Source organism: Saimiri boliviensis, chromosome 18 (genome assembly GCF_048565385.1).
Source record: "Saimiri boliviensis isolate mSaiBol1 chromosome 18, mSaiBol1.pri, whole genome shotgun sequence".
NCBI classification, from domain to species: domain Eukaryota; kingdom Metazoa; phylum Chordata; class Mammalia; order Primates; family Cebidae; genus Saimiri; species Saimiri boliviensis.
Genome location: NC_133466.1, coordinates 37,438,441 through 37,452,036, shown reverse-complemented (window position 1 = coordinate 37,452,036; position 13,596 = coordinate 37,438,441). Strand labels below are relative to the sequence as shown.

Below are 13,596 nucleotides of genomic sequence, written 5' to 3'. Positions count from 1 at the left end.
TACCTATTTAAGTTCTATCTCTGTGCTAGGTACAATACTAAGTACTTTATGTTCATTCTCTCTTTTTACATTCATGACATCCTCACAGCATGAATATTAACCCTATTACAGTGTATAATAATTTTAAATTATATTTTAATCAATATATCAAAGTGGTTACAGAAATCCTTTTTTATTAGTCATGTTCATTCTGGGACTGAACTAAGAAGAAAGTGTCTTAACTTCCTTAATTTGCAATCAATTTATGACAAAAAAAAATTTAATGTATTTGGTGACAAAATAAATTGAATCACTAAAACTATCAGGAATTAGAGAAGTGTTTACAGCACTGAACAAATCAGACAATAACAGTCTGCTTCTTGAAATATTTTTTACTACTGTGTCATAATGAAAGAGTACTTTATAAACTTTTCATCCATGATACCAAGTTACTTCCAGTAACTTCTTTTTCCTTTCACATCACTTGCAAAAAAAAAAAAAAAAAAACCCTCTATAATTGAGCATTTACTTATAATTTCAATCTGCTTTTCAGCAGAAACTGAAGACTAAATTCAAATCCCAGCATGTCTACATAGTGGAAACTAAGACACATTAACTTGTTCAGGCCTCAATTTCAACTATGTAACTTGCTGTCTGAAGCTTAAGAGCTAGTAGGCCTTCCATAAAAGTTACTTTCCCCATAAAAGTTACCTTTCCTCCTCAAAGCAAATTAAGTATCAGTTAAGGGCCAATTTTATTTAAGCATTTATTGAGTCAGCTAACAAGAGCCAAGGGAGGATGTGACAGGGCCAGTCCAACATTACACTGTATCTTCTGTTTTACTTTTCCTTATGATATAAGACCAAAAAAACCTCTCTGGAAAAGAAGTGTGCCTTCCTCTCTCACTTTGCCTACACAACTAACTGCCAAGAAATTCTGATTCATATTTCCCTCTAAAAAGAGGAAGATAAACTGGAGTCTTTCTTTGAAACACCACTAAGCTATCTGTGTAATTCATGTATGTAGTTAACTGTCACATACCCCAAGTGCACATGTCCATTTCATTACTCACAATTAAGTCATTTACTAATAAATACAAATTATTATACTTAATATTAGCCTCAGTAAGTGTCAGAAAACCAAAATTTTAAAAAGAAATCTTCAACTAGGAATTAAATAAACCCCTGCTTCCCTTACTGGCAAATAAAGCAATTACTATGGTAGAATTTTATTTCTCAGTAGATAAAATTCAACTAAATAAAGGAGTATTTTATTCCATCTAAAAGTTTTAATATAAGAAAGGACTTCACACAGCTCACCTAAGAGCAGATCTACCAGTAATCTAAAGTATTATAAAATATGTAAAGTTTCCAGTAATAAACTGTTTCAGGTAAAAGTTGTTAACATGAAAGTATGTCAGTCTAAACATAATTTAGCAATAGAAAATATAAGTTCATTAAGTTCTTCCTGTTTAGTTTTATTTCCTTGGATATACAGGAGGTAGGGAAGTCATAAAATAGTCAACTTCATTTGTTCTTAAAATATTGTACTGTCACTATTCAGACATTGTTTTGCAGGCTAAATTTGTCATTTGTTCTAAAATTTTAGTTGCTTGTTAATGGCATAAAAAGCAAAACAAAAAATTAAAGAGATTTTTCAGCCTCTGAATATATTAAAAACATAAATTGTATACTAATTTTCCAAAGTTTAAAATTCCAACAGATACAAAAATCTACCATATAGCATGGTTTCTATATGTAAAAGGCATAGTTAGAAAACAAGTGCTATGAAAACAAGACACTGAACCTCTAAATTCAGTGAATGCCAATTATCAAAATAAAAATATATTTTCAAGGAAGTCATCAATTAAGCAATGCCAAAGAAACTGACACACCCTTCCATCTTTGTGACACGGGAAAAACATGAAATCAAAAGGCAATTTAAATTAAAACATTAAAAACTTACCTGAATGTAAATTCAACTTGTGTTCAAAAAATGTCAACTCCATCCTTTTTCTTTCAATGCTTGTAAGGGAATTCTTAAAAGCATTCCCTTACAAGCACTGAAAGAAATTCCTCGTACAAGCACTGAAAGAAATGTCAGCAAACATGATGTCCACTTCTCATTAACTTTATTTCCTACTTGTTATCAGAATGAAATTAATAGCTACCTGATCTAAACCCTTCACACAATTTAACTATTACTCCTCTTTGACAAAAGGGAAAACAGAGACACGGAGTAACTTGTCCAAGGTAATAAATTCAGCTAGGAGATGGTGGGGCCAGAATTTGAACCCCGTACATCCAAAATAATAGACACATTTAAAAAGGGGCGGGATGGAAAATGAGCAGTTAATTGTTTTTGTTGTTTTTCCTAAATAGCTTGCAAAACTATTTAGGAAAGACTGCTGTGAAAGGGAACAAAACGTTTAAAGTATAAATGCAACTAGGTAAGAATGCAGCATATACAAACTTCACCCCTAAACAAGCAGGGGGTATATTGCTATATTTGATCACTAACACTTCGAACAACATCGAACCCCTGTGAGAGTCGACTGAGTAAATAATTTAATGTCACCGTTCAGACACTGTGTTTTACAGGCTGAATAAAATACGCTATAAATTGAAGGATGGGGGTGGTGGTGATGTTAACCGGAGCAAGTTTAAGGAAAATTACTCATTATAAGCAGTTAATTAGAAAAGAGTGCGTGTGTCAACGGAAGGAGGTTTTTTTAAAAAAAGATGACAATCACACTGCCTTAACGCACCCTCCATCCGAAAAAAAGTAACGAAGTCACCGTGGGCCAGCGTCTGTGCCACCGAGAGAACCGGCCCAGCGGGCTTTTGTGAGCGGATGACAGGCGACCCCAGAAGAGGGGGAGCGGTGGCAGTGACAGGAAAGATGGCATGTCTCCCACCCCGGAAAAAACGGGAGAGCGGGGGGCCAGCGGCAGAGAAGGGAAGGCGGAACGTGTTACCAGCGCTGCCAGGCGCGGTGCGCAGGACCCAGGTGGGAGGCGTGAGGAAGGCGGGACTCGGGCAGGAAGGTCTGCCGGGGCCGGGCAGGCGCGTCGGGACGGAGCTCCCCGGACCGCCGACCTTCCGGCTTCCCGCTCCCGCATCCCCGACCGACTCTCACTTTCCGACCCACCCCGCGCCCGCGAGGCACCCTCGCCTCGCTCCCCGCCCCCCACCCCCTGCCGGCTAGGTGGAGGAGGGAGCTCCCCCCTCACCCGCCTTGCTGGGCTAGAAGATCGGGCGCCGGACAGACCCCAGATTCACGGACGAGCAGGCCGGGAAGCGCAGAGAGGCCCAGGACCCGGGTGACAAGTCGGGGCGACCAACGGGCGCCTCACCTGACAGAAGCGTCGGCAGTAATCCCGACTGCTGATCCCGACGCCGGCGCCGCAGCCGCCGCTGCCAGCGCCGCCTCTGCCGTCGCCCGCAGCTCTAAGCCCCACAGGGCCCAGCGGGGACTCCACAATGGCCACGAGCTCTTCTCCGAGGCGTTCGGCCTCTTGATCGCTCTCTTCCTCCGCCATGAGGCTCTCGCCGCCCAGCGCGTACCAGCCCTGCGCCGCCGCCGCTGTAGCTGCCTAGGCTAACCTCCTCCTCCTCTCTAGTTCCCTCCCCCTTCCCTCCTCCCTAGCCGGACAGGGGCCTCTCGGCTGGGCTCTACTTCCGGCTCCGCCCACCCACGCCCCCAGTTTTTATTGGAAAACGATAGCTGCCAATCATGCTCATGCCCGCCCTTCCACTACTATTGGTTAAATCAGCAGTCTGTTTGATAGACCGGCCATCTGTTGGTCAATGCTGCTCGGCGGTTGCTGGGGCCCGCCTACGGGCTTTGCCATAGGCGGTGCAGGCGGACGGGGCGCGGCGGGGGACACGGCGGCCGCCGCGGGGCTCGATCGGGCAACGGCGGCGACGGCGGCAGCTACGGAGCTTCCTCCTGCCTTGTTCCTTGCTCTTCTTTCTTCCTCCTCTTTTCCTTTCCGGCCGAGCCTTGGCCACTTCCCCTAACGGCGGCCTCGATCCTACGGTACCAAGGAGCTAGGGAGGCCGAAGGTGGGCCCGGCCGTTGGTGCGGGCTCTGGGCCCGGGGCCTTCCGTCCTGAAGCTGGAACCGGGGGCGGGGCCGGGGCACAGTTGTCGGCGGGAGGAAGAGGGAGGAGACGGGAAGCCTGACAGCGGCCGCCTCCGCCGGGCGCCTGCCGCCGCCTCCCTCGAGACTGCCGCCAACTCGGCCGTCGAGTTCCCGGGCCCACAGCTGGCACCTGGGACTCGGCCCTGCCCGGCCAGCGTGGTCGGGACGGCGGGGCGCCGGCGTGCTGGGCTCGGCGCCGGAGAGGGGAGCCCGGGCGCCGCGAACGTCCCGCGCCCCGGCGTTTCCCCGCCCCCGCCCGGACCTCGGGGCCTGGGGAGCCTGAGGAGGCGCCCGGCGGGCGGACCTCCGGGGAGGACCCGGGGAAGGGAAGTGTCAGGGCGAACGCTGGAGTCGCGTTCGCAGCGCGGAGTTGGCTCTAAAGCGGGTCTGGAAACACCTGCGCGGTGGCAGTTGTTGACGTTCTTGTTCATCTTTTCAGTCACCCTCCTTCCCTTCCGTCCCCCATTTTTTTTCCTTCCGTTTTTTTTTCGTGTTTTACAGTTAAGGCATGACTTCCTGGCAGCGCAGGGAAAATCGGGTGCAAGCCCAGAAACTATTTCCCCACCACCACTTGTTGAAAAACTGAGTTGAAGGCATCTTCGGGGTTGAACGAACAGTGCCAGGATTTGATGCGTCTCTGGTTTTGCTCTGGAGACCCTTCCTTGATAAGTATCAAGACGAAAAAAACTGGAAACTAATCCGGTAAACATTTAAACTTGAAAACTTTTGATGAGTTTTATTTTGATCTAGTAATTGATTTGCTTTTCTCTTCTGTTGGCTAATTCCTGCACTTTTTAATTTCTTCATTTGTTGGAAATATCTTTCTTATCTTCTATTAAACACTTGTGTTCTTCTGGTATGTAAACCCCAGCAACCTCTACTGGGTGGAAATTTGCCTCTGCAGTAACACAAACAGACTTTTTGAAATTACAAAATCATTGGAAAATACAGGCCTTTCACATTAGCAGAAATAATTGAGCATTTTATGCTACAAAGAATTATATGCTTAGTTACTGTTTTTGAAATCCAAGTATTGAAAGATACAAGACTTTTTACATAGTAAGATTTAAGCATTACAGGACACAAATACTTAACGTTGATCACAACTAGGTTAGAACCATTAATCGTAGTAATTGGTACTGATTTGTCGTGGGAGTGTAAAACACATACCATTTACTTAAAGTATAAACGTGTAACGGTAAGTACTAGGTAGGAATCATAACTGTTTTCTCTGCCGTTGCAAACCTGTAGCCTAACACAGCATTTGGCAAATGAGAGTTGTGCACTTAAAAAAAGGAAATGAAATCTGTTAAAACCTAGACTTTATTGTACTTTTCAGAATTTCTGTGAAATGTTTAATTTTTGGGATCCATGATGTCTGATACACTGGCAATTTAAAGTTCTTTTGAAAGAGTTCATGTTACCCAGCTATTCTTTAGTATGTATTCATGAAATACTCCATCGTTTCTGATTACACTTATAAAGCATACTTCTTCAGAGCACACTTAGAATTATCTAACGTATTTATGCAGACAGATTTCCACCTTGAATTCTATAAGATTCACTTTAACCTCTTAAGTGTTGGTTATTATAAGAGCCTAAAGGTATGATACGCCCCAGAGAACAATTAAGACTTAATGATGATTTTCACCTACCAAAGTATGTTCCTTATCTTAAGATTTCGATGCCCATAAGGCTGTGATTTTGTTACTTAGTGCTGTGATCATGAAAGTATATTATTAGGATACGCTGGGAAATTACTAAGCTGCTTCTACATTAAATAAGTATAAATATTTGGACAAATAGTGAAAATACTCATTTACTTTTTCCATCAACTTTTTTAATTGAGGTTTTGCTGTATACTAGACACTATGTTCTTGATTTTGTTCTTACTAATCAGTGAAATATTAACAAATGTAATTATTAATTTTAATTGAAAAAGGAAACAGAAGTATTAGAGAAATACGACTTTGCATATCTTAACACCTTTTGGAAAACAGGTATACATGCATTACAAAATAACTTACTTTGAACTCTATTTTGGCTTTATAATTTAATATCATTGTTGCTGTTCATTGCATTTGGTCTGGGGTTTTTTTGTAGCTTTACTCAAAACAATTTTTGAAATTATATTCGAATCTTCATGTAGAATTACGGCAGTTTATAGGCCCACCTGTTTGAAAAAACTTTGTCCACAGTTATGTTCCTAAAATCAGTCGTCTCAGAATTGTGACAGGAAAGAAGTTCTTTTAAACTAGAATACATATCTAAATTGGATGAGAGTAATATAATTTATACCCTAAATGTTGACCTGTGATTAGGTTTCCCTGAATAACAGTGGCATCTGGGTTAGTTTGAGTTCTTTCTTTATAGTTCTAATTTATTTGAATTTCATAAAAATCAAGGAATGGACCTGAGTATAACCGGTTAGTAACTTGTTCTAGTTTTGCCTTTCCTTGTATATTTTGGGTAAGTTAAGATTAGTAGACACACTACCAATTTGAACTAAGTTTGTTGAAGTCTTTAAAGTGTTTATCTACTGCCTTTTATTGTTAATTTGAGAATGAACTGTTGTTATAACACTTATCTTTGTTTCTTTTGTCTTGAAAGAACCATATTTATTTAGAGTCAGAATGGAGCGATTTGTAGTAACAGCACCACCTGCTCGAAACCGTTCTAAGACTGCTTTGTATGTGACTCCCCTGGATCGAGTCACCGAGTTTGGAGGTGAGCTGCATGAAGATGGAGGAAAACTCTTCTGCACTTCTTGCAATGTGGTTCTGAATCATGTTCGCAAGTCTGCCATTAGTGACCACCTCAAGTCAAAGACTCATACCAAGAGGAAGGCAGAATTTGAAGAGCAGAATGTGAGAAAGAAGCAGAGGCCCCTAACTGCATCTCTTCAGTGCAACAGTACTGCGCAAACAGAGAAAGTCAGTGTTATCCAGGACTTTGTGAAAATGTGCCTGGAAGCCAACATCCCACTTGAGAAGGCTGATCACCCAGCAGTCCGTGCTTTCCTATCTCGCCATGTGAAGAACGGAGGCTCCATACCTAAGTCTGACCAGCTACGGAGAGCATATCTGCCTGACGGATATGAGAATGAGAATCAACTCCTCAACTCACAAGATTGTTGACTAGAAGGTTACCACCATTGTGATCAAGATACATGTGGAGTATTAAAGTTATGTGTTGATTGTGTGGTTCATTTTTATATTTATTTCATTTAAAATCATGTGATGCAGAATAGTTTTGCAATGTGTATATAGTTGCAGGCAGGAAAAAAAACACCTCACTGCAAAACTTAATGTTTAGTCACCAATGGTATAAAGCAAAACCTAGGTTTAGAGTGTACTAGGATACCTGAAACCCGATGGTTATCTTTAAAATTGATGGTTTTTCTCCTGAAATGTTTGTGCATGGAAGAACTGCCCTGCTTTTTTACCCTGTTGCCATGTGATTATTCCTTGTGAGATTACTTAATTACTTGGATTGAAGACTAGCCTATTGAAGCTGCTGCCAGGCACTACCACTTAACAGTAACTTAAAGGAATTATTTCTTTAGAGGATCCTCTTCAAAAAGGAAAGGATAGTGGGAAACTTCTTATATCTTCAGATCCCTAGCAGAAATGACTGTGTTGTATTTCAAACTATGTTTTACTTGTATATGATGTAGTTAACTATCCTTCAATTCTATATTTCCCATGCCCCCATTTTAAAGGCTCATTGTTGTATTTTGTAGCAGCTTCAAGTGACCAAAAGACTAAAATCTTTCAATGTCGATACCAAAAGCCAAAGGGAATTTTGCAGTGACAAGATTTTAGTCTCTTACTATGAATACAAATTTTGAACCATAGCTTTCATTTTAAGCATCATCTTGAATTTGCAAACTTTTCTTTGTCTTGGTGTTAAAAGACTTCCAAGATGGCATTTTTATTTAAACAGGTAGACATTTATGGTTGAGTTTTCTCTTTTTATGGAGAATTAATAGTGGTTTTTTTGGCTGACAGATCAGATAAAGTTACTTTCTATTCATTAATTTTTCCATGTGATTTTAGGAATTTTTTTAGGTAGTCTAGACTAGAAACAAGTTGACTTATTTTATCTGCTTTGCCTCTGGTGGTACAAGGTTTTTAACATGGATGGTAAACAATTGTCTAGAAATTCTGGCAGGCTTTTTTGTAATGGAGATCTGGCAGTATCCTGCATAACTATTTGAGTGAGGAAATCGTTCTCTTAAAGGTCAACTGTGTTCAGGAAATGATCTCTGTCTGAACCTCACTATCCTGTAAGATTATCCAAGTAGCTTAGCCCAGCTACGTTCTCTCTATCAGAGACCCAAATTATATTTTTTAAAAAATTAACAGCTGGAAACTTGGACTAGAGCTTTAATTTAAAAAAAAAAAAAATCTTAAATTCTTTGAAATTCAAGTTAAAAATATATATTTCTATTACAAAGCAGTGATAAACGATGCCCTATGTGACTAGGAGTTATCTTTTGATTTTCACCAATAATCTTCCTGTATAAAAGAAAAAGCCAAAGTGAAAAATAGACTGTGTATTTTTCAGAAACTGCTTTCCATGTGTTAAGATTTTTTTACAGATTTAAGTTCTAATTCAGGTTGTCAAACTGGCCATTTGATTTTAGAGATTTGTTTTCATTTAAAATTAAGCCTGCCACCAAAACAAATCACTTACCAAATGTGAACTATTCGTTTTGCTCATGTTCAGTTACATTAAAGTAGTATGATAAATGCATGCCTAGAGTAGTGCTCTCACTGATGAAGCACATGTAAGAGGAGACCAGCAGCAAAACATAATCGTAATGTGTTTTGCGTTTACTTCCTCTGGAAAAGAATTTGCGGGCAACCATGTTTAATTATGGTAGAAGATTTTAGAAGCTAGGAATAATTGAGTTTTATAGCACTATTTTCAGAATATAAAAAGTTAGATATACAATCATTCTGTTTTTTTTAATTCCATGTGATTCAAACTGCTCTCTATTGTTTGGGTATTAATTTGCACTAATGGCAAAATGTAATGACAGATCAGCCTTGAAAGTAGTCCTAAGCAGTAAACTGGATGATGTTGCATTAGAAAAACATCAGTAATTCATATTTAAGTTTCTAGTAGTTACTACTGATTTGATAATCACTTAAATTTTGTATATCTTAATGTATTTTTTCAGACTCCTAATTCCCACATTCACTGTACCTAGGGGTATAGTCCATTCTGTTAGGATTATATCCTCTCCTTAGAAATGTTTTCCATCCTGTTGTGGGAATTTGGTATTAATGTTTCTGTATTGATTATGAAACTTTTGTTCCCTGAAAATAGTTAGCTTTGTCTAAAGTTAAGGCAGAATGATTGCTTTAGCCTGCTCAAACTGGTACAAATCCCTGAAACAATGATTGGCATATGTTAAGTAACAAATGAAGATGTCTAAGAGGCATACGCTGCTTTGGAGGTGTAGTGAACGTGTGTACAGAAGTTTTCGATCTTAACTATATAGTGTTAGTGTGATGCTATCCTATTGGAAAAGTAGCAACTTTTTTTCTATTTTGTAAGTTGTATGCATAAACATAAGATTTGTAATGTTTCATTTATAAACTGCCTTCTTCAACACATGTTAATAGTGTTTTCTCAAAGTATTGATAGTATGTCTTCCAGAATTTCACGATACGCTTACAGTAAATAGTTCCTATCTTGTTGAAATGTTAAATTCTTTGTTGGCTTTCTTTTTGATTCTGTGGGGATATATAACAAGCCTGAAGGACATTGTAATCATTTCTTACAGGGTGAAAATTTAGAAAGATTGTGTATGAGAGCCTATATAGTTGTTTTATCCATTATCATCTTCGATTAAGACTTTTAAAAATGCTCTTTCCAGTTAGTGCATTTGGCCCTATTGAATTTTCAGGGACCAGAAAACATTAAAGAAAAAGTTCTGCATCTTATAATGTTAACCAATTAAACTTGAGATTGTTCTGAAAGTATCAGTTGCTTTAAAACTATTGTAAGTACAGTTGGCAAGATCACCAAGCTGAAACTTCCATGTTAAAACTTTTGCCTGTAAGAATTTGCACATGAATGTTAATGGAAAACACAAAATAAAACTTAAGATGGCCCAAAACAAAAGCCACAAACAGTTCATCATTTGGTGCTTAGTCTCTGTAAGGGCTCTCTGTGGTTTGACTTACACCAACTGCCATTAAATGAGGACAAATCACCTTCAAACATGTTCATTTGATTCGTAACAAGAAAGATCGGTCTATGATTTTATTGAAAATCTTAGCCTAAAAGAAAGTGCTTTAGCTTCTGGCAGCACTGATTAAAATGTGAATAGTGAAGTGGCTATCCTAAACTTTGGTTTATCTCAACTCATACTCTCATAGATTTAGGAAATACAGTTCGTATCTAGTGGCATTCTACTTGTATTCAGAATACTGTATTAATTAAAATTTTACTATTTCATTTTTGTATTCCGTGCTGATTTTTTTTGCTCACGCATGTATCTTTAGTATAAACGTGTCACTTTTAAAGTTTTGTCTCTGACTTTTAGAAATAAATTTCAGAAAAATTGTTTCAAAAGATTTTGAAAGCACATTTTTTTGTGAGTCAAATAATTTCATGATTCCAAAACAGCAGAACCTTAGAGTTATTTTTCTACTAGTTATAGCTCCCTTTTGTAGTATTAGTCATTATACTCAATGTAAAATACAGTCTATCAAATCAGATTCATGTCATAGCTACAGATACCCAATCATTACTTTTAATTGGAAACATTTAGGTTTTTTTTTGTTTTTTTTGTTTGTTTGTTTGTTTGTTTTTACTTTTGGAAGTATTATTAATGGCCCTAATTTACAAGTTTCACTGCTCTATTTTCATTGCCACTGGTGACAAAAAAAAATGCATACAAATAAAAAAATCTTCCAATTTTACATAATTTTGAAGGAAAATAATCCTGCAACTAATCACTTCTGTTTGGCAAAATGTTAACCAATTTATCAGGCCATTTTTTTTTTGTTTTTCTGGAATCAAAACGGTAGAAAGGACCTTAAGAAATCAGTCAATACTTGCAGTTAATATTGCCAAACCATGAGAGTGCTCTCTTCACTTTCCCTAAGGTGTCTCACCATTGAATGTGCCTCTGAGTCTCCTAACAGTTTCTCTGTCTCTCTCTTTTTTTCTTGTTTTATGTGTGAATTGAGTTGAATTATGTACCTCTGATATGTCACGATGCCAAGATACTTCTGGTAACAGACTAGCTAACCCCCTAGCACTGTGAAAGCCAAAACACTAAAACTAGGAAGTAGAACAAGACTTGGATGTGATGTTTGATTTACATGATATGTATAACATTACTTCTAACAAGTTACCCTTGCATTATGTTACTTGCTTTCAGTTGTTTTTATGTTTACCGTTTAGAGCTAATGCTTTTTTAGCTCTTCCTTGCTTAAGTGTTGGAATCAGATAATTTAAAAGCCCATGTCCTCAAGTTCTTTGCTAAATTTGAGTAATATGCAATCAATTAGTATTTATTGAGTCTCTATCTCTGACACTACTCTAGCCACTGGGGGATACAGTAGGAAAAATAAAAATGCCAGCCCTCAGTAAGCATGCATTCCAGTTACTATTCATTGTTATCATATAGTGACCCTGAGGGTTGGGAGTGGTTAGGGAAGTCTTTGTTTTTTCTAGGCAACTCCTTTAAGCATTTATCTTGAGACTAGTTGCCAGTAAATAGTTATCAATGGTTCATCTGGATTCTTAGTCTTATTTTGTATAGGAAGAGCAATACAATTACAAAATTTGCAGATTTTTTAAAAAGTCTGCCTATCCTTAATCTATAAAATATCAATTTTCAGAATCTATTAAGTGATGGAGCTGACCAATTTAAATGCCTATGAAGTAAGAAACTGCCACAGACATTTTACTGAAATACAGTAAGAAAACTTATTTGAATATTTGATACCAAGATAGTCTCTGGTATATCTATTCACTCATTAATGATTATCATAATTCAGTCTTCTGAGTTAGTATGTATGTTAGATGATATACTCTTCAAACTTTTCTAACATAACAGGAATCAGTGCGTAATAGACTTTGTTTTTATATTCCATTTTCCTTTTAGAATGTTTTCTTTTTACCATGCTTAGGTATTACCTATTCAATAGTAATGATGATAATATGATGATTTTATATATTTTTAATCATCTAGCAAATTCTACTTTTATGAATATATCTACAGAAATAAAATAGCAATATATATACATACATGTAAAAGGAGATTAATTTTAATATGATAGTAAACAACTGCAAATATTCTGAATGTCCCTCAGTAGGGCAATGGTCAAAACATTATAACACATCAATATTACGAGCTATTTAAGTGACTGAAAAGCATAGATCAGAAGAGATGTCTATAGTAATTGCTAGTTTAAAAAATTACAGTGCATTTTGTCACTTTTGAAATAAATAGAACAATGCTATATAAGTGCAATATATTTGTAACAGATGAGCAGACACACACAGAATATTAAAATCACAGACAAGTGGTGACATTGAATGGGGCAGGGGAGGAATATCTGCTTTTTTATATACTCTCATATGATGGTTATTTAAACCAATTATATATTATTTTCATCACACATGAACTATAAGGTAGACTTTTACTGAAACCTGTTCACACAATAGTTATATCCAAACTGTAAAGAATAGCAGTATGACATAATTCATCTACCATATTGTGAAAATATTAAATCATTTTAATTAATTTTATTTAAAAATTTTAATTGAGAAAGTATTTATAAATATCTTTTTTTATTCTTTTATATAATTTAGTTGACATTTACAAAGTCATTTTTTCCAAGTCATTCATTACTAAGGATAACTGGGTAGGGGCGGTTGACTTTAGTATTCCTGCATTTTTGCTCTAAAAATAATTTGTGCCTTCTAATTGTTTGCAGTAGTTGTATAAATTACTCCACTGTGCTTTAGTAATGCCAATAACAAACATAAATTTAATCACCGCTAAAACCCTGTAGACATGTTTCAAATCTGTTAGTTAATGGGAATAAGATCAATGGCATACATATCATCAGGTAATTCTTTAAAACTTACACCAATTTCTATATGCCACCTTAATTTCGTTTTTCAGAAAACCAGTATGAGATACGGATGGGAATTTCACGCCTGGTAATCATTTGTCATCTTCCTCTCCAGGAAGGTTGCTAATTCAGAATTCATAGCCTTTTGAGTGTTGTTTTCCTGCTGAAGAATAGCCTAGCATCTCCTTGCTTAACGATACAATTCTAGTTCACTTACTACTCGCGGTAGTAATAGTAGTAACACAACACAGTCAAGGTGGCTTGTTTCTTCATACTAATCAAGTTCTTAATCTTTCTTTCCTATGTTATTTTGTTCTTTCTCTCCTAATGCCTCCTCCTCTCCCTTGTAGATTCTAAATGC

At 37.8% G+C, this 13,596-nt stretch overlaps 3 protein-coding genes across 6 annotated transcripts in view; 2 read left to right on the top strand and 1 right to left on the bottom strand.

Moving 5' to 3' along the window:
- Positions 1–3,629, bottom strand: part of ZNF654 (zinc finger protein 654) — a 90,061-nt gene extending 86,432 nt beyond the window's left edge. The window contains exon 1 of one of the 4 annotated variants that reach the window (XM_074389160.1): positions 3,335–3,629. In XM_074389160.1, the coding sequence (XP_074245261.1) occupies positions 3,335–3,520 (186 nt within the window). In that variant the 5' untranslated portion in view covers positions 3,521–3,629. The remainder of the gene's footprint in view (positions 1–3,334) is intronic. The other 3 variants (XM_074389161.1, XM_074389159.1, XM_010338907.3) reach the window with 3 other exon arrangements.
- A 1,004-nt stretch (positions 3,630–4,633) lies between these two features.
- Positions 4,634–4,711, top strand: LOC141581965 (uncharacterized). Its single transcript, XM_074389162.1, has one exon. The coding sequence runs from the start codon at positions 4,634–4,636 to the stop codon at positions 4,709–4,711; it is 78 nt and encodes a 25-aa protein (XP_074245263.1).
- Positions 4,712–4,738: 27 nt separating this feature from the next.
- Positions 4,739–10,599, top strand: CGGBP1 (CGG triplet repeat binding protein 1). Its single transcript, XM_003928321.4, has 2 exons — positions 4,739–4,827; positions 6,736–10,599. The coding sequence occupies exon 2, from the start codon at positions 6,759–6,761 to the stop codon at positions 7,260–7,262; it is 504 nt and encodes a 167-aa protein (XP_003928370.1). The 5' UTR covers positions 4,739–4,827; positions 6,736–6,758; the 3' UTR covers positions 7,263–10,599.
- The last annotated feature ends 2,997 nt before the right edge of the window (positions 10,600–13,596 follow it).

Excerpts from the sequence above, each read along its gene's own strand:
- CGGBP1 (XM_003928321.4), top strand. The coding sequence starts at position 6,759 with ATGGAGCGATTTGTAGTAACAGCACCACCTGCTCGAAACCGTTCTAAG.
- LOC141581965 (XM_074389162.1), top strand. The coding sequence starts at position 4,634 with ATGACTTCCTGGCAGCGCAGGGAAAATCGGGTGCAAGCCCAGAAACTA.